The 26,584-nt window shown below is 43.6% G+C and overlaps 1 protein-coding gene across 1 annotated transcript in view; it reads right to left on the bottom strand.

The window, feature by feature from the left end:
- The window catches only part of slc17a5 (solute carrier family 17 member 5), a 34,788-nt gene extending 29,333 nt beyond the window's left edge, over window positions 1-5,455 (bottom strand). Inside the window, exon 1 of the mRNA XM_055635211.1 lies at window positions 5,310-5,455. Within this exon, the coding sequence (XP_055491186.1) occupies window positions 5,310-5,367 (58 nt within the window). The 5' untranslated portion in view covers window positions 5,368-5,455. The remainder of the gene's footprint in view (window positions 1-5,309) is intronic.
- Between the last annotated feature and the right edge of the window lie 21,129 nt (window positions 5,456-26,584).

Here is a 26,584-nt window from a genome sequence, read left to right as displayed (position 1 = left end):
CGTATTTACAAACATTTTCAATCAATCCCTGGCACAATGCATGTTCCCCACATGTCTAAAAACATTGGAAATAGTGCCAGTTCCAAGGCAGACAATCATAACCTGCCTCAATGACTACAGGCCGGTTGCACTAACACCAATCATCATGAAGTGCCTGAAGAGATTGGTCCTTAAGCACATGAAGGCCGCTCTCCCATCAACCCTGGATCTACACCAATATGCATACAGAGCAAACAGACCAACAGACGATGCCATTGCCACTGCCCTCCATACTGTACTGCTCCACCTAGAACAACGGGGTACATAGCACAACTGCTATTTATGCAGTTTATAGCTCTGCATTTAACACAATCGTACCCAGTAGACTGGTCTCCAAGCTGCCCCACACAAGCTTCGTAACCAAAATCTGCCTGTGGATCAAGGACATCCTTACAGACCAGCCGCAGTCGGTCAGACAGGATGGGACCCCGCCACTCCCCCACTTTGACACTAAGCACAAGAGCTCCACAAGGCAAATTACTGAAGGGTTGTTTAAAGACTAGTGTGTTGTTACAGCATATGTAAGAAAGGCCTATAACAGTGTCAAACATATTATACACCTTGTAAGGCTCTCACTTAATGTTTTTTCTCTGTTGTCAGCCGGGCAACATTGGCAGCTTTTTAAGTTGCCAAATGAGAGTTTAGGTGGTCATTTAAGACGGCTTGCATGACGCGTGCGATAATGTGCTCGGACGAAGTGCGTAGTTACCAGTCGGAATTATGCTCAATAAAGCATTCACATATTATTTCTGCTTCAAATAAAGTAACAAACTAAAGATATTCACCAATCAAGACATGATATATACCACAATGACATGCAGCAAAATTATAATACTGTATCTCAACTCTTTTTACACGTTGCAATGAATGTAATTTCTATTATTTCTTTCCACTTCCAAACAAAAATGTGGTTGGATTATTCAGCATATGATTAACCTCGGTGAGACCAAGCGTAGGCTTGGCAATCGTTTCGCACAACACCTCCACTCAGTTCGCAATAACCAACCTGATCTCCCGGCGGCTCAACATTTCGACTCTCCTTCCCATTCCGAATCCGACCTTTCTGTCCTGGGCATCCTCCATGGCCAGAGTGAGGCCCACTGCATATTAGGCTGTGGGCTTTGTATAATTTTAACATTACATCCCAGCTTCTATACTCAATGCTCTGATTTATAAAGGCTAGCATACCAAAAGCTTTCTTTACCACCCTATCTATACGAGATTCCACCTTCAAGGAACTGTGCACGGTTATTCCCAGATCCCTCTGTTCAACTGTATTCTTCAATTCCCTACCATTTACCATGTACGTCCTACTTTGATTTGTCCTGCCAAGGTGTCGCACCTCACATTTATCAGCATTAAACTCCATCTGCCATTCTTCCAAATGGCCCAAATCACTCTGTAGACTTTGGAAATCCTCTTCATTATCCACAACACCTCCTATCTTGGTATCATCTGCATACTTACTAATCCAATTTACCACACCTTCATCCAGATGATAATATGATCATGGCTGATCATCCAACTCAGTATCCTGTACCTGCCTTCTCTCTATACCCCCTGATCCCTTTAGTCACAAGGGCCACATGTAACTCCCTCTTAAATATAGCCAATGAACTGGCCTCAACTACCTTCTGTGGCAGAGAATTCCACAGATTCACCACACTGTGTGAAAAATGTTTTTCTCATCTCAGTCCTAAAATACTTCCCCCTTATCCTTAAACTGTGACTACTTGTTCTGGACATCCCCAACATCGGGAACAATCTTCCTGCATCTAGCCTGTCCAACCCCTTAAGAATTTTGTACGTTTCTATAAGATCCTCCCCTCAATCTCCTAAATTTTAGCGAGTACAAGCCGAGTCCATCCAGTCTTTCTTCATATGAAAGTCCTGCCATCCCAGGAATCAGTCTGGTGAACCTTCTCTGTACGCCCTCTATGGCAAGAATGTCTTTCCTCAGATTAGGAGACCAAAACTGTACACAATATTCCAGGTGTGGTCTCGCCAAGGCCCTGTACAACTGCAGTAGAACCTCCCTGCTCCTATACTCAAATCCTTTTGCTATGAATGCTAACATACCATTCGCTTTCTTCACTGCCTGCTGCACCTGCATGCCTACTTTCAATGACTGGTGTACCATGCCACCCAGGTCTCATTGCATCTCCCCTTTCCCTAATCGGCCACCATAATACATAACTGGAGATAAAAGTTCAGTGTGTTTATATACCATAGACCATATATATCTATATACACACACACAATAAATAAACAGATAAAATGCAATAGGCTGTTTTTGTTCAGCCCTCCACCACCTCCAGTTTAAATTCCATTTAGAATATTTATGGAGGACCAGGAAACCAGAAGCAAGAGTTACTCCAGGGAGTTACTCCAGGGTCAGGGAGCGATTCTGTGTTGGTTTTCAGCGGTCGTGGCGAGGCGGCGACCGGACAGCAATGGCGGCCAGATCTCTCACAATTCAATGCGAGGGAGAAAGTGCCCAGCGCCGACCAGTTGCTGTGGAGATGCGCATGGCGGCCGATGATGTGCTGGCCATGGTTGGGCACATGTGCAGGAGGAGGATGTGCTGGCCATAGCAGTGCGCATGTGCAAGGCGGCCTTCTGTGCCGGCGGATGAGGAGCGAGCGGAGAGCAAAGACTCAGCGGCCCGGACATGGATAGGGATGGTGGGCAGAGACGGAGAGTGAATTCACTTACACGTGAATCCGCCCCTGCCCTCTATACCTATGACTGCCTAACGACCAACAGCACAAACACCATCATAAAATTTGCAGACGACACAATAGTGGCGGGGCTGATCACCGAGGGCGATCAGTCAGCTTACAGGGAGGAAGTACAGAGGTTAATAGGCTGATGCTCAAGGAACAACTTAGCACTCAATACAAAAAAAAACAAGAGCTCATCATTGACTTCAGGAAGAAGCAGGGTGACCATCCCCCACTGCACATAAACGGAGAAACAGTGGACAGTCTCCAGTTTCAGGTTCCTGGGCACCCACATCTCAGGCGGTCGACTAACACGCACTCCCTGGTAATGAAGACACAACAACGGCTTTACATCCTAAGATCACTCAGGAAAGTCAACTTGCCACAACAGCTGCTAGTGTCATTCTACCTCTGCGCCATATGTCCTGACACATGGCATCCTGGTTTGGTATGGCAACAGTTCTGCGGCTGACAAGAAGTCTCTGCAGAGAGTTATCAATACAGCCCAGAAGATCACCAACACACACTTGCCTGCCCTGGAAGAGATCTATAGCTCTCGTTGCCTGCGGAAGGCATCACACATACTAAAGGACTCATCTCATTCCGCACATCACTTGTTTGCCCTTCTGCCCTCAGGAAAGCGTTACAGGTCCATCAAATCACACATCACAAGATTAACAAATAGTTTCTAACCCAAGGCCATCACCACATGAACTCTGCACTGAACAGACAGCCCGAATAGCCAATAGTTTGTACTGCCACAACACGATACTGTGAGTGGATATTTCTTAATAAATTAATAACATGACATAGTTTGGTCACAGAACATGATATTGTGATTTTCATAAGATGGTATTTAACATTTTACCTAATTGCAGAAATAAACATTACAAGTGGCTTTAATTCTTTTACTCATTCCATTTACAACAGTGAAAAGTACAGAAGTTAAATCAGCATCTGCAGTTCTTTCCTACAGAGAAAGGTACAGCACAGGAACAGGCCCTATGGTCCATAATGTCTTGCCAAACATAATGCAAAAATAAACTAATCTCATCTGCCTGCACATGGTCATATCCCTCTATTTTCCGCATATCCATGTGAAACAATCCACCAATTTTATATCATGTTTATAAAATGGAACTCCCAACTAGAATTTATATATGAGAGACTTCAGATGCTGGAATCTGGAGCAAAAAAAAACAAACTGTTGGAGAAATTCAGCAGGTCAAGCAGCATTGTGGTTTCACATGGATGGTTGACTTTTCAGTTTGAGACCCTGCAACTGAGAGTGTAGAGGGAAGATAGCCGGTAAGGAGTGAGACTAAAGCTGATACGTGGGACCAAATGGGGTGGGGATGATGATTTCTCCCATGAAACTTTATATAATATATGTTGGATCCCATCCTATTCAGTGCCAGGCAATTTTCCAGTTCTACACAAACCCCAATACACAGTTCTACACAAACCTGGACATACACCCTGATATTTTTTCTTGCAGAACTTTTTTATTTGCACACATAGTAAAATATACATATTGAGGTACTCAGGAGTCACAATCATCTTTTGAAATGGCAATACATGTTTATAAGATTATTTGAAACAAATCCATGGCTTAAAACAAAATTGTATACAACAGCAGGAACGTTTATGAATTATTGATTGATTGATTGATACAGCTTATTTAAAATGTGTCAAATTTAACATCGAGGTGGCAATTGATTCATAAGAATTTGAATGGTACCAAGGCAGGGACCAGCATGGATGCAAAAAAAGTTGGAAGAATTTAAGAGATCAGGCAGTATTTGTGGAAAAAAATAATAAAACAACGTTGGCTCAGAACTGTCTTTATGATTAAGATTCCAACATTTGCAATCTCTTGGATCGTCGCTTGGTGGAACAGAGAACGTGCATTGATGAAGATGATAAGGAGGTGGTAGTAATTGAATGTTGAAATATTATGAATCATTTTCAATGCCAGATATTCGCACAATTAGCAGACACCAATTCAAAGGTTTAAGAGTCAAGAGTGGTTTAATTGTCATGTGTGCCGAAAGCGGAACAACGACATTCTTCCTTGCAGCTGTAAAGGTCTAGAACCACCGGCTACCAACAAAACGAACGTGAAAGTATTTTAAAACATATAACAAGTCATACATTTCCCTGAATAATATGGCACCAAATTGTACAATAACTCTCAGAAATTAACTAGATTCATATCATATGCGGAAATATCTGCCCCATGGGGAAATAACAAAGATTTGGGTAGTTGTCAAGAGGCACGCTGGAGGGGCGATAACCAATGCTTCCTGCACTTGACTTTGTACATAATTCTCTTTATTTTAAAACAGAGGAAGATTCGTGCCCCACTTATCAATCAGAGAATCTTGCTTATCTCTCCAGAAGAAGAAACTACAGAGGTTACAACCCTGGATCTGCAAAGCGTTGACATTTGCCACCCTCCGATCACAGCGCCCGCTACCACCCCCCGGAAATAATGCCGCGAGTCCGCCGGCAGTGTGGGGCAGTGTGGGGGTTGCTGCCACGCACCTTGCCTGCGCTCCCCGCTCAGCAGCGGCTGCTCGTCCTCCTCGCCCGACTCCTCCATGTCCCAGCCTGTCTCCGCTCGTCAACAACCGGATACACTCGCCGGTCACGCGCGCGCGCGCACCACTTCCGCGTCCGCGGTTCCCAACCGTCGTCAAGCTGCCGCGAGAGAGCGCGCGCGGACCCTGCACGTCTCTGCAGAAGCTGCAGAGGTTGCAACCCCAAGGAACTGCAGATGCTGGTTTAAACCTCAGATAGACACACAAAGATCAAGTGAGTTTATTGTCATGTGTCCCTGTATAGGACAATGAAATTCTTGCTTTGCTTCAGCACACACAACATAGTAGGCATTTACTACAAAACAGATAAGTGTGTCCATATACCATAATATAAATATATACACACATAAATAAATAAACTGATAAAGTGCAAATAACACTAGGTAGGCGGCGCGGCTCTGGCCAGCAGCGGCCTCTGCAGCCTGTCCGCGTTTTATTATTTTTTGTCTGTGTTTTTATGTAGTTTTTGTTATTTTATGTTGGGGTGTGTGTGTGGGGGGATGGGGGTGGGGTGGGAGGGGGGGGGGAAACTTTTGAATCTCTCCCTGCACTGGAGACCCGACCTTTTCTTGTCGGGTCTCAGGTGTCGTTGAGGCCGCAACGAGGAGCGGCCTCCAACGGGAAGAAGCCGGGGACTCTGGTGCCGACTCACCGTCGCCGTCGCGGAGCTGGCCGAGACCGGAGCGGGTGGAGCGGTGGAGGAGCGCGCTGCTGCTGCTGCTGCCGCTGCTGCTGCTGCTGCCGCGTGCCCTGCTGATGCGAAGAAAAATACTGCGGGTCTGCGGACGGCGGCACCGGGAGCCCGCTATAGATCCCTGGAGGGATTCCGCTTTTATATATGGCCCTGCAACGGCGAATTCTACCGCCCTTTGTTGCGGGGTTTATAAAGCTCCTGGAGCGGGGCCTGACACCACTGCCCCGCGCTGCTGGACTGGCCGCGGGACTTTGCGAGCGCACACCGGGGGCTCCAACACCAAGACCCGGTGTGCGACCTCGCACCACCCGGCGTGGCTTCAATGGCCGCGGGACAATCGCCATCGCCAGCCGGGGGCTTTGACTTTGACTCTGACATCGGGGGGGGCGAGTGCAGTGGAGAGATAAGTTTTTTTGGCCTTCCATCACAGCTATGTGATGGATGTTTATGTAAAATGTAATTATGTTGTGTCTGGGGTCTATTTGTGTGTAATGTATGGCTGCAGAAACGGCATTTCGTTTGGACCTCCAGGGGTCCAAATGACAATTAAATTGACTCTTGACTCTTGACTCTTAACAGAAAATGGGTTATTAATAATCAGAGTTTTGTCCAAGCCAGGTTTACTAGCCTGATGGCTGTGGGGAAGTAGCTATTCCTGAAACTGGTTGTTGCAGTCTTCAGGCTCCTGCACCTTCTACCTGAAGCTGAAACAAAGCTGCAGTAACTCAGCGGGGACAGGCTGCATACCCATTTCCTTCTCTCCAGAGATGCTGCCTGTCCCGCTGAGTTACTCCGGCTTTTTGTGTCACCCATTAATCCTCTCCATTGACGCTGGTTTATTCCGGCTGTTTGTGTCTATCTGAGGTTACAACCCTAGATTTGCAAAGAGTTAAGACATTTCTGAGCGCAAGAACAGAAATAACTCACCGTAACCTTAACATTGGGAGAAGTAGATTTTTTGCTGGCTGCATGGTCTGCAATAAGCCAATAGTCAATAGTCAATAGTCTATTTAATTGTCATTTGGACCCCTGGAGGTCCAAATGAAATGCCGTTTCTGCAGCCATACATTACACACAAATAGACCCCAGACACAACATAATTTACAATTTATATAAACATCCATCACATAGCTGTGATGGAAGGCCAAAAAAAACTTATCTCTCCACTGCACTCTCCCCCCCCCCCGATGTCAGAGTCAAAGTCAAAGCGAGTAAGCGAGTTCGGTATTCCGATCGTGCATGCCAGGTCATAGGTCACTTGCTATAAACATTCTCGGCAGCTGTGGCGCTGCTTTGTGTGCAGGCCTGCGTTTTGTCCATGGTTGGGATCAGGCCTGGGTCTCTGGTGCTGCGGGCGTTGTTGAGTTGCTGCTGGGCCGTCCCCATCCCCATCCCCTTCCGGATGTCAGTCCGTGTCCGGGGTGGCCCTGGGCTGGCGGGTTGGTGGCGGCCCCGGACTTGCAGCCGACGTGGGGGGGTGGGGGGGTGGGGGCGCTGGCTCCAGCTCGGCCTGTCCAGCTGGGTTGGCCGACTGCCGGGGCGCAGGCCTGGAGCGGTGGCGGCCCCGGACTTGCAGCCGGCTCAAGGGGGGGAGGCGCTGGCTCCAGTTGTCGGTTGGCCTGGCGGAGTTGAGCTGGGGTTGGCGCTTCTCCGCGCTGGCTGGGGGTCGCTGCTCCGGGCTGGTGTCCCGTCGGTCCGGGACACTCGGGGGACAGTCCAGTGGCGATTAGGTGCAGGAGTAGGCCATTTGGCCCTTCGAGCCAGCATCGCCATTCAATGTGATCATGGCTGACAATAAAAGGCTATCTATCTATCTATCTATCTATCTATCTATCTATCTATCTATCTATCTATCTATCTATCTAATCATCCCCAATCAGTACCTCGTCCCCGGCCTTCTCCCCATATCCCCTGACTCCGCTATTTTTAAAGAGCCATATCTAGCTCTCTCTTGAAAGATTCGGCAGCACTTGCGGCGCCGGGAATCCGGGTTCGATCCTGGCTGCGGATGAGGTGTGTGGGTCTGTGTGCGTGCAACTGCCGAGAATGTCTCTCCGCAGGTCCAGTCTCCCCCCCCCCCCCCCCCCCCCCCCCCCCAGCACCCCCGTCTCCCACTCACATCTGCCCCCTCTATCTCGCTGTTACACCCCGCTCTATCATTACCTGGCACCCCTGTTCCTTAGATTAAATATATTTTTAGACATAAATCATGAATAAAGATAAGAATTTATACACAGTGTATACAGTCAGCGCTTCGTTCACTTTTTTTTATAGCGAGTGACCTTTGACAAATCCCATGATTTCTTGCGTTTTTCGGAATACCGCTCGTTTATTCAATAGACAATAGATGCAGGAGAAGGCCATTTGGCCATTCGAGCCAGCACCGCCATTCAATGTGATCATGGCTGATCATCCATAATCAGTACCCCGTTCCTGCCTTCTCCCCATATCCCCTGACTTTGTTATCTTTAAGAGCCCTATCAAGCTTTCACTTGAAATTATCCAGAGAACCGGCCTCCACCGTCCTCTGAGGCAGAGAATTCCACACTCACATCTCTGTGTGAAAAAGTGTTTCCTCATCTCCGTTCTAAATTTCTTACCCCTTATTCTTAAACTGTGGTCCCTGATTCTGGACTCCTCCAACATCGGGAACATGTTTCCAGCCTCTAGTGTGTCCAAACCCTTAATAATCTTATATGTTTCAATAAGATCCCCTCTCATCCTTCTAAATTCCAGAATACAAGTATTCTTCTTCATGTTTATTTTTTTTTGTCAAGAGTATGCAATGAATGTTTCTAATTTACAATCTCAACGCTGGAAATACACACAATTGGATTGTCGCAGCAAGGGACGGGTTGTTAAGCTAGTTTTGTCTCCCCAAGAAGGATAGGAACAGGAATAGGAATACTTTATTGTCACATGTGACGAAGCACAGTGAGATTATTTGCTTGCATAATATATACAAATGTCTTAAGATGTACAACTCCCTTGGTAAATAGAGCAACAGCTTTGCCGGGTTGACAACTCATTTTGAAACACGTTTCAAATATGGTATCAAGTTTCAACTTGAAACACTAAAAACACACTAATGGATCCCTTTTGTAAACGATGCCCTTTAACTATTCCCCAAGCCTAAACCAATAGCACCACATAAATTCGCAAACTCCACCATATAAAACGGACAAGGAAGCAGGGATAGGAGAATCACACAAATGGTCATGCTGCCTCATACTTCAAGGGACCTCCGGTGTGTTTGAGTGGAGCTTGCATATTCTGCCACAATGTCAAACCATTAGGTTAATTACAATCTCTCAAATTGCACTCATTTATAGATTTTTTTCTTTCATGTTGATTTTCTGTGGTCCAATCAGTTGATTGATCTGGAAGTACAACTAACCCGTATCGGTGCCGTAAAGTTTGGTGATTTGCCAGTAATTATTTAAATCTCCTAACATTTTGATGGTTTAGGAGCCATTCATAACGAATAATGACTGAGATAGATTGACCATCGGACAAGGATACACAACACAACGGGGAAAAGACAGGAAGAGATGATGTGGAATCGTGGTCATTATGATTTTCTGAATGGGAGAGGTTGAATGGGTTGGCTCGTCCTGCTGCATCTAATTCTTACATTTACTTGATACTTTCAAAAACAATGAAACCATCAGAAATACTACAGGTGATATTTAAGGTGAAATAGGTTGAATGTCCTTATTCTGATTAATATATTCAAAAAGTTACCTAACCTAATTTACTTACATTTTGCAGCAATGAAAGTCCTGCAAGCCATCATCAGCTGTAACTCAAGTGCTGTTTAGGTGATAGGAGTATTGAAAGAACAGTCACATGTTGAGTAAATCGTCCCTCAGAGTTGTAACTCACAGGATTATTTGAATATTTTTATTTTGGAAGGAGGACGGTAGAACAACAGCAGAAGTATCAATTTTTTAATTTAATTTGGAAAAGTTAAATAGGTCTTAAGTTGTTGGGAATCTTACCACTGCTGTGGATATACCATAACAAAATATAGCTGTTGCTCTTCCACAAACAGCAAATCAGAATATTAGCAGGAACATTCGAAAGTTAATCCTGCAATTTTTCTATCACAAACTGAATTATTTAGATCATAAAGTGCCTGTCACTCCATTTATATTCTAGCCCACTCATGATGGTAATGGGGAAATATTAGATTAAAATAACACATGCAAGTGCCCTTCACCATTCACTTTCTAGTAATTGAGGGAGACAGCACTGAAACAGGTTTTCGCCCATCAGATCCATGTTAACCATCAATTGACACTAATCCTACATTAATTCCATTCATTACACCCCCACATTATCATCAGTTTCCACCAGATTGTACCATCTACCAACTAGCCTGGGACCAGTGGCCAATTAACCTTAAAATCTGTACGTCTTTGGGATGTGGAAGGATACCAGAGCACTCCAAGGAAACCCATGTGGTCACAGGGAGAACATTCAAGTTCCGCACAGATGACACCCAAGGCCAGGATTGAATCACGGTCTCTGGCTCTGTGAGGCACAAGCTCTATTAGTGGCAGAATGCTAAAACCACTGCAGCGTAATTAGAACATTGTTATAATCTGATATCTCTGAATGTAGCATGTCCTCCACTCAAAATCAGCAAGTCTCTGCCCAGTCTGAAAATCTATTGCAGTTGGGTCTGCCGTGGCTGTCTCTGGTAGGTTTTTGAATTACAGGAACCAAGTCTATCCATTTTGTTGATTGTTCCATCTGCATGCTTATTGATCTAATAGTCAGCTTTCTCTGCTTTGCATTGACTCGATTATTAGTGCTTTAATCTGGACAAAGCATAACCTAAAACAGGAGCGGTCTCAAGCCCTCTGAGCAAATACCACACCCTTTGATCAGTTTGAGAAACTGCACTGGAGAAGACAAAGTCCCTCAATGCATACTGGCCATACAAAGAATAACTATGGAAGAACCAAGGAGGAAATTGGAGCAGAGGATGGGGTATATAACCAAATAACAATTACAGCACGGAAACAGGCCAGCTCGGCCCTTCTAGTCCGTGCCGAACACTTATTCTCCCCTAGTCCCATCTACCTGCACTCAGACCATAACCCTCCATTCCTTTCCCATCCATATAACTATCCAATTTATTGTTAAATGATAAAATCAAACCTGCCTCCACCACCTTCACTGGAAGCTCATTCCACACAGCCACCACTCTCTGAGTAAAGAAATTCCCCCTCATGTTACCCCTAAACTTCTGTCCCTTAATTCTCAAGTCATGTCCCCTTGTTTGAATCTTCCCTACTCTCAATGGGAAAAGCTTATCCATGTCAACTCTGTCTATCCCTCTCATCATTTTAAAAACCTCTATCAAGTCCCCCCTTAACCTTCTGCGCTCCAAAGAATAAAGACCTAACTTGTTCAATCTTTCTCTGTAACTTAGTTGCTGAAACCCAGACAACATTCTAGTAAATCTCCTCTGTACTCTCTCTATTTTGTTGACATCCTTCCTATAATTAGGCGACCAAAATTGTACACCATACTCCAGAATTGAGCTCACCAATGCCTTGTACAATTTTAACATTACATCACAACTTCTATACTAAATGCTCTGATTTATAAAGGCCAGCACACCAAAAGCTTTCTTTACCACCCTATCTATATGAGATTCCACCTTCAGGGAACTGTGCACAGTTATTCCTAGATCCCTCTGTTCAACTGCATTCCTCAATTCACTACCATTTACCATGTACGTCCTATTTTGATTTGTCTTGCCAAGATGTAGCATCTCACACTTATCAACATTAAACTCCATCTGCCATCTTTCAGCCCACTCTTCCAAATGGCCTAAATCTCTCTGTAGGCTTTGAAAATCTACTTCATTATCCACAACACCACCTATCTTAATATCATCTGCATACTTACTAATCCAATTTACCACACCATCATCTAGATCATTGATGTACATGACAAACAACAGTGGACCCAACACAGATCCCTGTGGCACCCCACTATTCACCGGCCTCCAACCTGACAAACAGCCATCCACCATTACTCTCTGGCATCTCCCATTCAGCCACTGTTGAATCCATCTTGCTACTCCACCATTAATACCCAACAATTGAACCTTCTTAACCAACCTTCCATGAGGAACCTTGTCAAAGGCCTTAATGAAGTCCATATAGACAATATCCACTGCTTTACCCTCATCAATTTCCCGAGTAACCTCTTCATAAAATTCAAGAAGATTAGTCAAACATGACCTTCCAGGCACAAATCCATGTTGACTGTTCCTAATCAGACCCTGTTTATCCAGATGCTTATATATATTATCTCTAAGTATCCTTTCCATTAATTTGCCCACCACTGACGTCAAACTAACAGGTCTATAATTGCTAGGTTTAATCTTAGAACCCTTTTTAAACAATGGAACAACATGCGCAGTACGCCAATCCTCCGGCACTATTCCCGTTTCTAATGTCAATTGAAATATTTCTGTCATAGCCCCTGCTATTTCTACACTAACTTCCCTCAATGGCCTATCCTGTCAGGACCTGGAGACTTATCCACTTTTATATTTTTCAGAAGTGTCAGTACTTCCTCTTCTTTGATTCTCATAGTTTCCATAGCTACTCTACTTGTTTCCCTTACCTCACATAATTCAATATCCTTCTCCTTGATGAATACCAAAGAAAATAAATTGTTCAATATCTCCCCCATCTCTTTTGGCTCTGCAGATAGCTGTCCACTCTGATTCTCTAATGGACCAATTTTATCCCTCGTTATCCTTTTGCTATTAATATAGCTGTAGAAACCCTTTAGATTTACTTTCACCTTCCTTGCCAAAGCAACCTCATATCTTCTTTTAGCTTTTCTAATTTATTTCTTAAGATTCTTTTTACATTCTTTATACTCCTCAAGCACCTCATTTACTCCATGCTGCCTATAATTATTGTAGATCTCTCTTTTTCCGAACCGTGTCCAATTTCGCTTGAAAACCAAGGCTCTTTCCAATTTTTACTATTTCCTTTCAACCAAACAGGGACATAAAGATTCTGTACTCTTAAAATGTCATCTTTAAATATCCTCCATTTCTCCTCCACATCCTTCCCATCAAACAAAATGTCACAATTCACTCCTTTTAAATCCTGTCGCATCTCCTCGAAGTTAGCCTTCCTCCAATCAAAAATCTCAACCCTAGGTCCAGTTCTGACCCTCTCCATAATTATATTGAAACTAATGGTATTGTGATCACTGGACCCGAAGTGTTCCCTAACACATACCTCCGCCACCTGACCTGTCTCATTTCCTAACAGGAGGCCCTGGACTGCCCCGTCTTCAGTAGGTATCTCTATGTATTGCTGCAAAAAACTATCCTGCACACATTTTACAAACTCCAAACCATCCAGCCCATTTACAGAATGTGTTTCCCAGTCTATGTGTGGAAAATTGAAATCTTCCACAATCACTGCATTAAGACTATATGAGGTAGACTGCATTAAGATTATATGAGAGAGGGGAGAATACTGAACTGGGAGCAAGGAGAAGAAATGCATGATACGGCTTAAGAAACCATAGAATCATAGAATAATGCAGCACAAAGTGACACTATTTCAACCCATTCCGCCCTTTGATAAAGCTTTCAATTGGGCGCACGTTCATTCCATATGACAAACAAGCCTTGTGAAAGTGCTTATGGGTGGTCGTAGTTTTCATGGTTTGTGTGTTCATTTAGGGGATGATGTTAAAATGATTAACATGCTGCTTTCTATACATTGTCCAGTTCAGCACACAATGAAAAGAGCTATCTGTTTGCAGAATTTGCACTTCTAAAATCAACATTAACGTTAACACACAGTTCCCCAAGTAAAATCATGACTGTAGGGTATTTTAGTGTACCAGAATGCTGCCTGGATAAGGAGGTATTAGTAACAGGGAGAAATTTGTCAAACGTGGATTGTTTTCTTTTGATCACCATAGGTTGCAGGTAGACCTGATAGAAGTGTATACAATTATGGGAGACATAGAGAGGGTAGAAAGAGAGAACCAGAACAAACATCAAAGCGTAGAGAGCATAGTTTTAAGGTGAGAGGGCAAAGAATAAAGAAGATGTGCATGGCAATTTTATTTTACACAGAGTGGTGGGTGCCTGCTATATGCTGCCAGAGGTGGTGGTGGAGGCAGAAATAATAGTGGAATTTAAGAGGCTTTAAGATAGAGACATGGTTATATACAGGGAATAGAGGGACATGGATCGTGTGTACGCTGATTAGATTAGTTTATCTTGGCATTACGTTCGGCACAGACATTGTGCCGAAGGGGAACAACAGAGATTTTGAGATTGGAGGAATGGTCCTCACAGCTCACATATGGGGTTCATCTTCCTTCAGCTGTTGATTTAATGAGATATCTGCAGATGGTGATGGATGGTGACAGATGTCTACAGTTTTCACTGGGACTGTTGGCTGTGCTGTGAATGTGACCATCAATTTGAATTTCTTTGTCTCTGGTTCCTTCTGGGGTGCTTCAAGAAACATCTTGAAGAACTTGCAATTGACCATACAAGAATGCTTAATCAAATGACAAATAAACAAAGTGCCAGAGCAGTGATGCCTCTCTTTCAACTCTAACTTTCTGCCTCTCTGTCTCTCTCACCACAACCTTCATTCCTATTTAATTAATCTCCTCTTTATCTCTCTCCATCCTTCAGCACCCACTCCATATCCTCCACAGTTATCTCTCTCGTATTTTCCATTCCTGGCTCTCTACCTCCTTTACTCACATTTGTCCTTATTCTATCCATCTGTCCCTTTACACATTTTATCTTCATTCTTCAGGCACTTCTCTGCCCCACCCTACACTCTTGCCTCTCTGTCTCCCCAACTTCACTCTATATCTCTCTATCCTCCACTCCTCTCTCTCCCCAACTTCCACTCCCATCACCTTGCAGCATCCACGCTCTCTTGCTCCATTTTTCAGATCTGTATAGTGACAATAAATGGCATATCTATATCTATATCTACCTGTTCCTTTATTTATCTAACACATTATCATACACATTTGTACCTGATCTCATCACATCTCTTTCTCTGCATCTTTAAGATCTCTTTCCACATCTTTCAGATCTCTGTCCAATCCTTCACTCTCCCCATCTTCAGATCTCTCACGCCTCACCCTTCAGATCTTTTGCTCCCCATCCTCCATATCCCTTGCTCCCCCATCCTTAACTAATCTGTCCCTCTTTGCCCACACTTTTCAATCCTGCCTGACTCTCCTCCTCTCTATCCAGCTTTCTCTCCGGCCTTCCCTCCTGTCCTGTTCTCCTCATGCTTCACTTCTGCTCACACAAAGATCCCTATGTTGCACTTTGTGCTAACTCACCTGAAACCACTATGCTAAGGAGTTGGTTGAGTGGGGGGGCCCAATTTGACCAGAAAGCACTTAGAGCAGGAAAGACTGAACCCTAGTGAGATGTTAAATAAACAGTGGAAAATTTCAAATTGTTCAGATTTGTTCAACAATCAAAAACATAAAGAACTGAGCACTATCGATAGGGAGTGAATGCTCAGAATAAATTTTGCTTGCATTTTGCGTCACTGCATGTCCAAGATCTTGCTGATCACAGCCATATAAGGTGGATCGGAATTAATAGAAGTACAGGCAATTGATCCCTGTCTCACCACAATGAGGCCCAGGCATCAAACATGCCAGCAGTGAGAAGACAGCACCAAACAGGCACCATCGCTGTTCTGCGGAGAGTGAAAAGGAATGATTGTTTCTTGTCAATTACGTTCTTCAAAACTTTAAGAAAGAGAATACAAGTACTTTTTATATTGCAGATTGGAGCAGAAGTGAAAAGAAGAAAGTGCATGTTAACGTAGGATGGGAACCAAGGTTGTACGTGACTACTTTTGATGTTGTCTGCAGGAGGGAAATGAAGTTTGGTTAATCCAAACTGATCAGCTCTGATTAACAGCCTTAATTAGAGCTGCTTAAGGGACCTAAGTTAAATCGTGAGCTCAGATGCTGTCCATGTGAAGTGTGCAAGTTTTCCCCGTGACCGCGAGGGTTTCTCCGGATGCTCGGGTTTCCTCTCACATCCCAAAGGCATGCATGTTTGTAGATTAATTGACCTCTTTAAGATTGCTCCGACTGTATGGAATGGGCGCGAAAATGGGGTAAAATAGAACTAGTTTGAATGGGTGATTGAAGGTCAGTGTGGACTCAGTGGGCCGGAAGGTCTTTTTCCATGCTGTATCTCTAAACCAAACTAAACTAAACATGGCCAATGTACAGTGAGGATAATGATATGGGCTGATGGAAACATCTTTACAAACTCCCACTGAAGCCCAAAAGAACTACATCCAAAAGGTAAATCAAAATCCATGCAATATACCTCTGCCAAACCATGACATAGGAAGCTCCGCTGCAGGTGGAAACAGAAGTGAGTTGAAAGCGCTACCAAGTATTCCACCACCAACAAGTAGCTTCCCTCCAACTCTGTCTGCAGTGAATCCAGCAGCAAATTGGAAAACAATATAGCCATAGTAGAAGCCCCATAGGATCCAACTGAGTATTAACACTCCAGTTGTAGACCTTATCCAGAAATAAATGGAGATGAGTGCAAGAGTCAGACTGGATAGCTGTTTATTAAAACATACAGGGCCTGAAGTGAAAATGAAGCATTAGAGGATGTGGCATGTAGAAGGTTGACGTAAAGTATCATGATTTTTTGTGTGGGACAATGAATGAAATGCTGGGAAGACATCTGTGTGAGAAGAGAGATTAACTAAACATTAGATAAGTACAGGGCGTGGATGGAATAATTGGATTAGACTGGGTCAAGTATTTATGAATATCGGGAGTGAGTTTTCAACTGTGAAAAGGACAGTGATATTAAAATGAACGGAATAGTAAAGAATATGAGAAATAAGCAAAGAACTAAACTAGGTGGAATGTTAAAGTTTATGGGGATGGAGCAGAAATGTGGAATTAGACTGGATAAACTGGGTGTTACCTAAAGTATGTACAAATGTAAGTGAGGGTTAGAGTGGATGGAGAATAAGAGGATAAAGTATGAGCAAGAGTAGAGTTATGAGGGAGGGAGTGAGGAGGCATTAGGCTGAGTGGAATAATGAGAAGTAACAGGTCTGAAGAGAATGGAATTAGACTGTCTACAATGCGTGAATAAGGAAATGGTAAGATATAAACTTGGAAATGGTAAGATATAATCTATTACTAGTCAAATCACATTTTCTTGGTATTTTGTCATTTCTTTGAATAATTGTCTCAAACTAACTGCATTCTCCAAAACTGTTAGGGCTACACATGTGGGTTTAAATTAAATAGTGGGGGGGAGGGATTGACAAATTGGGAGTATAAAGATGGAGTTGAAGGGGAATACAGGAAAAGTTACAAAAAATTCTTGAATTAATGGGAAGGAAAGTTCTAGAAGGGATAAGAGAGTAAGGTCAGCGCCAATTGCGAGCGGTGCGAGGGGGAACGTGAATACGGAGGTCAAAGTGTTGTATATGAATGCGCGAGGTATAAGAAATAAAGTGGACAAGCTTGAGGCTCAGATAAAAATTGACAAGTATGATGTTGTGGGAATTACAGAGACATGGCTGCAAGAGGGCCAGGGTTGGGAACTGAATATTCAAGGGTATACCTCATATCAAAAAGACAGACAGGTGGGAAGAGGGGGTGGGGTAGCTCTGTTGGTGAAGAATGAAATTCAGTCCCTTGCAAGGGGTGACATTGAAACAGGAGATGTGGAGTCAGTGTGGATAGAACTAAGGAATTGTAAGGATAAAAAGACCCTAATGGGACATCTACAGGCCCCCAAATGGTAGCCTGGACAGGGTGAAAATTGAATCAGGAGTTAAAATTGGCATGTAGCAAAGGTAATGCTGTGGTTGTTATGGGAGATTTCAACATGCTGGTAGACTGGGAAAATCAGGTTGGTACTGGACCCCAAGAAAAGGACTTTGTCGAGTGCCTTCGTGATGGAATCTGAGAGCAACTTGTATTGGAACCTATCGGGGAGAAGGCAATTATGGATTTAGTGTTATTCAATGAACCGGATTTGATCAAGGAATGAGCCGTTAGGAGGTAGTGACCATTAAGTCAGGTTTAATCTACAATTAGAGAGGGAGAAGGGTGAATCGGAGGTGTCAATGTTACATTTGAATAAAGGGGACTATGGGGCCATGTGGGAGGAGCTGGCCAAAGTTGACAGGAAAGATACCCTAGCAGGGATGACAGTGGAACAACATTGGCAGGTATATTTATAGGAATAATACAGAAGGTGCAGGATCAGTTCATTCCTAAGAGGAAGAAAGATTCTAAGGGGAGTAAGGAGTCACCGTGGCTGACGAGGGACATCAGGGACAGTATAAAAATAAAAGAGAAGAAGTGCAACGTAGCAAAGATGAGCGGGGAGCAAGAGGATTGGGTAATGTTTCAAGAGCATCAGAAGATAACTAAAAAGAAAAAACGGGGAGAAAAAATGAGGTACTAAGGTAAGCTAGCCAGGAAATAAAGGCTAAAAGCTTCTTTAGGTATGTGAAGAGGAAAACATTAGTTAAGACCAAAGTTGAACCTATGAAGAGCAAAAAAGGTGAATTTATTATGGGGAACAAGGAAATGGCAGATGAGTTGAACAGGTACTTTGGATCTGTCTTCACTTAGGAGGACACAAAAAATCTTCCTGATATAGTAGTGGCCAGAGGATCTGGGGTGACGGAGGAACTGAAGGAAATCCAAATTAGGCAGGAAATGGTTTGGGTACACTGATGGGAGTGAAGGCTGATAAACCCAGGGCCTGATGGTCTGCATCCAAGGGTACTTAAGGAAGTGGCTCTAGAAATCGTGGATGCATTGGTGATAATTTTCCAATGTTCTATAGACTCAGGATCAGTTCTTGCAGATTGGAGGGTAGCTAATGTTATCCCACTTTTTAAGAAATGCGGGAGAGGGAAAACGGGGAATTATAGACCAGTAGCCTGACATCGGTGGTGGGGAAGATGCTGGAGTCAATTATAAAAGATGAAATAGCCACACATTCAGACAGCAGTAACAGGATCGGTCCGAGTTAGCATGGATTTACGAAGGGGAAATCATGCTTGACTAATCTTCTGGAATTTTTTGAGGATGTAACTAGGAAAATGGACAAGGGAGAGTCAGTGGATGTAGTGTACCTGGACTTTCAGAAAGCATATGATAAAGTCCCACATAGGAGATTAGTGGGCAAAATTAGGGCACATGGTATTGGGGGTAGAGTTGAATGCTGACATGGATAGAAAATTGAACGGTAGACAGGAAAGAAAGAGTAGGGATTAACGCGTCCCTTTCAGAATGGCAGGCAGTGACTAGTGGGGTACCGCAAGGGTCGGTGCTGGGACCGCAGCTTTTTACAATATACATCAATGATTTAGATGAAGGGATTCAAAGTAACATTAGCAAATTTGCAGATGACACAAAGCTGGGTGGCTGTGTGAACTGTGAGGAGGATGCTATGAGAATGCAGGGTGACTTGAACAGGTTGGGAGAGTGGGCAGATGCATGGCAGATGAAGTTTAATGTGGATAAATGTGAGGTTATCCACTTCGGTAGCAAAAACAGGAAGGCAGATTACTATCTAAATTGTGTCAAGTTGGGAAAAGGGGAAATACAACGGGATCTGGGGTTCCTTGTTCATCAGTCTATGAAAGTAAGCATGCAGGTACAGCAGGCAGTGAAGAAAGCAAATGGCATGTTGGTCTTTATAACAAGAGGAGTCGAGTATAGGAGCAAAGACATTCTTCTGCAGTTGTACAGAGCCCTAGTGAGACCACACCTGGAGTATTTGTGCAGTTTTGGTCCCCTAATTTGAGGTAATTTAAAAAGGACATTCTTGCTCTTGAGGGAGTGCAGCGTAGGTTTACAAGGTTAATTCCCGGGATGGTGGGACTGTCATATGCTGAGCTGGGCTTGTACACTCTGGAGTTTAGAAAGATGAGAGGGGATCTTATTGAAGATTGTTAAGGGTTTAGACATGCTAGAGGCAGGAAACATGTACCCGATGTTGGGGGAGTCCAGAACCAGGGGCCACAGTTTAAGAATAAAGGGTAAGCCATTTAGAACGGAGACGAGGAAACACTTTTTCTTCACAGAGAGTTGAGAGTCTGTGGAATTCTCTGTCTCAGAGGGTGGTGGAGGCCGGTTCTCTGGATACTTTCAAGAGAGAGCTGGATAGGACTCTTAAAGATAGCGGAATCAGGGGATATGGGGAGAAGGCAGGAATGGGGTACTGATTGGGGATGATCAGCCATGCTCGCTCGAATGGCTGAATGGCCTACACCTGCACCTATTGTCTATTGGCTATTGTTAATATCACATTCAGTGTAATTATACTCTTGTTCACTCTTCATCCCCATCCAATCTAACCCTCATTCTTGCTTACACTATTAAACTGGTGAGATATGAAAAAGGTACAAGGGAAAAGAGTCTGAAGAACGATCCCGACTCAGTGGCTGCCTGACCCGCTGAGTTACTCCAGCTTGCTGAATCCATTGCTATCTTCTTCACTTTACTCCCTTTCCCTTTTTGTCATCTAGAAATATTGATTTTCTGTCTCGGTTAATAACCCACATCAAAATATCAATGATACCAATAAGAATTCCATGTAAGTACAGTACATTGCCTGATACTCTGAAGAACCACAGTTGACCACATAGCAATGTTACAAAATGTTGAGATTTAAAAAATCAAGTCTGCAATTTATCATCAGATAAAGCATAAAAAGAAGTTTAATTTGACACCATATCTTCAGTATTAGAAACGTTATGGCCATTTTCATACTCTGAAATTAGTATCTTGTTCCCTATTGCTCTTCCATTGACTTAACTCAAAAGCTGTGATCGAGGACAGTCAAAAGCCCATAGCTTTCTTAAAAATTAAGAGAACTGAATGAAATTTTAAGTTATTATAGATTGAAGCATTCTAAAACAAATATGAACCAATCTTACTTGGATGACCTGAAATTAAAGCATATAATTAGTTAGTTACCTAATTGTAGCTAATTACAAAATTCAATTACGAGATCTAAACATCTATCCATTTCTTAAGAAAAATTTTAAATAGCCTAAGTGTCCAAATAACATTCACACAAGAATTCACAATATAACATGATTTTTAAATCTCATTGTCATGAATTTATAATCCAAATGGAAGGAATTTAGTGTTTAATTCCCGTAAATTAATGGCCATTTTAATCATCTTGCGAGTGAGATTTTATGGAACGTGATCGTTTGGAATGTTGCGGTTTGCGGTGAATTTAAACCCCATATCAGCAGGAAAAACGCTGCCCATTCGTATATTTGCCAAATCACATTTTCGCTGATGAAATGTTGATTAAAGTAATCCTAAGAAGCACGTTTATATGTAAAATATACGACTTACCTTATGTTTTGTCCCCTACGTGAGATCCGTCCCGTTGTCGATGTTGACGGCGTTGACGGCGTTAGAAGTCGTTTTTTTATTTTACTCCAGCGATTACATTGTCCCGCGTTTTTTTTTTTTTTAATTCACAGAACGGCAGTTGGAACGATTATTCAGCATTAGGTAGTAGCCCGGGAAAATATATCTCGGACAGGCAGGAGAAAACGGCATTGTAATCCTGCCCCACCCCCCTCAAAGGCGCCAAAGTCGCGCACACGGCCAATGACAGAACTGCAGCACCGCTGAAGGTAAGTTTTGTAACATACCTAAACCACATACACCCATTCTGTTTTCCTCGGCAATTTACACACTTTGGAAATAATGTTGGGAAGTATAATTTGACTGGGTTTGTTTGAAGTCGTCAATTCTGGGTGAGCTCATATGATTATTAACCATAACCACAATTGCAACACTGATATTAATGCGCAGTAACATAGTCACTGATAATCCAAGAAAGGTGAGGACTGCCAAGTTGTATCACAGTGAACAACATACTGGTTTATAAAAGAAAACAATCTTAGCATTAGTATGCTGGCAACAAGCTTTCAGAATGCACGTACAATAATTGCAAATTTTGCAACTCCACCAACTTTTACAGGAAAAATATTTGTCCAATTCAGTAAATATTGAAACTGATTTAAGCAGCACAAGATGAAATATTATATGTGCATGACAAAGATAATATTTAAATCATTCAGTCCTACATCTAAGTGATCACTTACAAATGTAAATAAGAATGAACGTAAAAAGTAGGCAAGGCAAGGCAAGGCAAGGCAACTTTATTTATATAGCACATTTCATACACAAGGGAGACTCAAAGTGCTTCACATAAAAACATGTCATACAATAAAATAAAATTTTAGAGGTGGTAACAAGGAGATGGCATTTTTAAAGAGTACATTAGAATGTTCATTTATATACCGTTTTTTGACAGTATTAGATTTTGTCTGTATGTCGGGAATAAAAGATATATTAAAGAAAACACAGAAGTGGTCAGACAATGAAGGATCAGTCACGAAAATATCAGAAACATTGAGACCCTTTGAGATAATCAAGTCCAGGGTAGAAGTAGAGGAAAGAAAAATGTAGTGCACAAACTATCTGACTACTAACCACTTGCAATGAGGCAACAACAATATGTAAGTAATGGACAAATGTATAATTAGGAACATAGGAACAGGAAGTAACTATGTGTCCTACTGAGTCAAAAATAGGTATTTAACAGAGAAAACGTGAAGTCAAATGCAGGCACAAAATTAAAATATGGCAAAATGATTAAACAAGTGTCTGGCCGAGACAATGTGAAGGAAGTGTTCCATAACTGATCAAACAGGATGCAGTGATGATCGTACAAGAATCCAACTAGGAATATGCAAAGAAAATCTTATCCATTAGTCATGACAAACGTGCAAAATGTCTGATCGATATACTTAGTCCTTATAGGCTAAGTGGACATATAGGCTACGAGGATCCCAATCTTAAAACAATAAAGAAGCAAACCTACCCTTATTATCTTTATCAGTGTCCAGGATTGCACATCTTTCACTAACATCAGAAATACTCAAAACTGCAGCCACTGTGGAATTCTTCAATCCAGTGCTTTTCCTTGGGCATTGCTTCATCCTGCACTCTATCCTGCACTGTGTATTGTGAAGATAATGGACTGAACTATGGAAGGGCATCTGCATTGTTTGATTAAGAAATGCAAATCCATTATGACTAAGATATAACTTTTAACTGTGTTCTCTGGCAGATATTTCTCCGAATGATGCCACCATCAGGTGTGGTGAAGAAATTACTTTTATAACAATCAAACATGATCGCTTCTTAATAAACAGACAACTCACAATACGGTTGGTAGACCAGTTCAAATCTTTATTTATTATCGGCCGATGGGAGTGGCTAGGAAACCGCAGCCAAGTGAGCTGTCCTCAGTCCACTTCCCTTAACAACAGAATTACATAGTCTGAAGAACGGTTTCGGCCCGGAACTTTACCTATTTCCTTCGCTCCATAGATGCTGCTGCACCCGCTGAGTTTCTCCAGCATTTTTGTGTACCTTCGATTTTCCAGCATCTGCAGTTCCTTCTTGAATACATGGTATTATATAGTTTTTTTGTCACCTTAGCACATTCCACAAATATTAGTCATGGTCAGAGGTACAGAGAATACACGTTACTCAGGATGCGTCTGAGTTGTCTCGTCCCATCAGTTGCATCATAGGCATCTTGTCATGTGGCACCCTCACACTCACCCCCTACAACGTGTACGTGGCACTGAGCAGGATTAATGCACAAAAGGCTGCTGGCACTGACGGCATCCCCGGCGCATCCTCAGGGTCTGTGCTGCGCAGCTGACAGACATCTGGACTGACATCTTCAACCTGTCACTTGCCCAAGCAGTTGTCCACATGTGCCTTAAAACCACCTCCATCGTGCCGGTGCCAAAACACTCCACTGTGGCAAGCCTCAACGACTTCCGCCCAGTTGTACTTACTCCCATCATCATTAAGTGCTTCAAGAGGCTGGTCCTGGCACACCTCAAAGGCTGCCTACCTCCCACACTGGACCCCTATCAGTTTGCCTACCGCAAGAACAGGAGTACGGAGGATGCCATCTCAACGGTACTTCACTCACCTCGACAACAGAGATACCTACGTGAGAATGCTGTTCATCAACGATAGCTCAGCATTTAACACCATTATTCCCTCAAAACTGATCACCAACCTCAGCGACCTGGGCATCGACCCCTCCCTCTGCAACTGGATACTGGACTTTCTAACTAACAGTTAGGTCAGACAATCACACCTTTTCAACCCTCACCCTGAACACCGACGTTCCACAGGGCTGTGTGCTGAGCCCCCTACTCTACTCCCTCTTCACCTACAACTGTACACCTGTACATGGTACTAACACCATCATCAAGTATGCAGATGATACAACGGTGATTGGCCTCATCAGCGACAACGATGAGTCGGCCTAAAGGGAGGAGGTCCAGCTCCTAGTAGCATGGTGCGCTGACAACAACCCGGCCCTTAACTCCAAGAAGACCAAGGTGCTCATCATGGATTACAGAAGGTCTAGGGGTGGCACGCACACCTCCATCCATATTAACGGGACGGAGGTGGAACGCGTTTCCAGCTTCAGGTTTCTGGTGGTCAACATCTCTGATGACCTCTCTTGGACCCACAATACCTCAACACTGGTCAAGAAGGCTCACCAGCGTCTCTTCTTCCTGAGGAGACTAAAGAAGGTCCATCTGTCTCCTCAGATTCTGGTGAACTTCTACTGCTGCACCATCGAGAGCATCCTCACCAACTGTATCACAGTATGGTATGGCAACTGCTCTGTCTCCGACCGGAAAGCACTGCAGAGGGTGGTGAAAACTGCCCAATGCATCACTGGTTGCTCACTCCCCACCATTGAGTCTGTCCAGAGCAAGCGATGTCTGCGAAGGGCGCGCAGCATCGTCAAGGACTGCTCTCACCCCAGCCACAGACTGTTTACCCTCCTCCCATCCGGGAGGCGCTACAGGTCTCTCCGTTGCCGGACCAGCAGGTTCAGGAACAGCTTCTTCCCTGCGGCTGTTACAATACTTAACTCTGCACCTTGGTGATTGCCAGTCACCCCCCCCCCCCCGGACACTCCTTCCCCCAAAAAAATTGCACTACTGCTACTGTATGTACATATATATATTTTAATGTTCCATTATTCTATGTCGCTCTTCTGGGTGAGATGCTAACTGCATTTTGTTGTCTCTGTACTGTACACTGCACAATGACAGATTGAATCTGAATTTGAATCCTGAGGTGACCCGACATCGGAGCTGTGGCGTTCCGGCGGCAGCGGCGACCCGACCTCGCAGGATCGGCCACGTCGGGAGCTCACAGGTCGCCTCGGAGCGGAGGTAGATCAAGGAGGGAAGAACCAAGGACTTTAAGTTTTTTGCCTTACATCACAGTGAGGAGGTGCCTGGTGAACTCACTGTGGTGGATGTTAAATTTGTGTTTATTGTGTGTATTTGTCATTTTTATTATATGTATGACTGCAAGGCAACGAAATTTCGTTCAGACCGACAGGTCTGAATGACAATAAAGGCTACTTTGACTTTGACTTTGATCTGAATCTGAATTACAAGGAATTTACATATCAAGACATCGGACATTTGGTACAAGATACTTGCACATCGAAGTCATCAGTCACTGCATACCTCAAAGGCATCGGACATTGTCCCAATACCCCTTACTGGGATTAATCTGGGCTTCCTCTCTCCTCAAATGCTAGACGCATTTTAAAGTCACTCATTATCTCAATACACAGCAACCTGAGGCAAACCTAGACTTGCCTTTCTGTATCAATCTACTGGAGAAAAGCCTGCTTTGAGACTAAAATATAAGTTGTAAGCTGGTCCAGGAATTCATTTAATATTTTCTTATATTTTTAACATAATTCAGCCTTATCAGTGGCAGCCTCGCCTGCAGCTATTCACCCTTCTCCCTTTTTAAAAATTATTTTTGGGTTGTCAAAAAGTTTTGTTTTGGAGGCCTTTTAGTCTTTTTATGTGGGGGGTGGGGGCAGGAAGGGGGAAACCATTTTTTTCCAGTCCCTACCTGGTCATGGATGCCTCCTTCCTCCGAGCCGCATCATCGCCCTCTCCTCACGGCTTACCATCTGGATTGGCGTGGTCTTTCCTGCTGGAGACCGGCCAGAGCTTTGAGCTGCAGCTGCAGTGGTGGCGCAGCACAGTGGTAGGTAGCATCGTGTGGAGCTCCGGAGTGCTGGGACTGTCACTTCCTCAGTCTTTCCTCAGATTAGGAGACCAAATGTCTTTCCTCAGATTAGGAGACCAAAACTGTATGCAATACTCCAGGTGTGGTCTCACCAAGACCCTGTACAACTGCAGTAGAACCTCCCTGCTCCTATACTCAAATCCTTTTGCTATGAATGCTAACATACCATTCGCTTTCTTCACTGCCTGCTGCACCTGCATGCCTACTTTCAATGACTGGTGTACCATGACACCCAGGTCTCGTTGCATCTCCCCTTT

The sequence above is a fragment of the Leucoraja erinacea genome, chromosome 5 (assembly GCF_028641065.1).
Source record: "Leucoraja erinacea ecotype New England chromosome 5, Leri_hhj_1, whole genome shotgun sequence".
Classification (NCBI taxonomy): Eukaryota; Metazoa; Chordata; class Chondrichthyes; order Rajiformes; family Rajidae; genus Leucoraja; species Leucoraja erinaceus.
The sequence above is the reverse complement of the archived record's forward strand: the minus strand, read 5'-3'. Positions and strand labels throughout refer to the sequence as shown.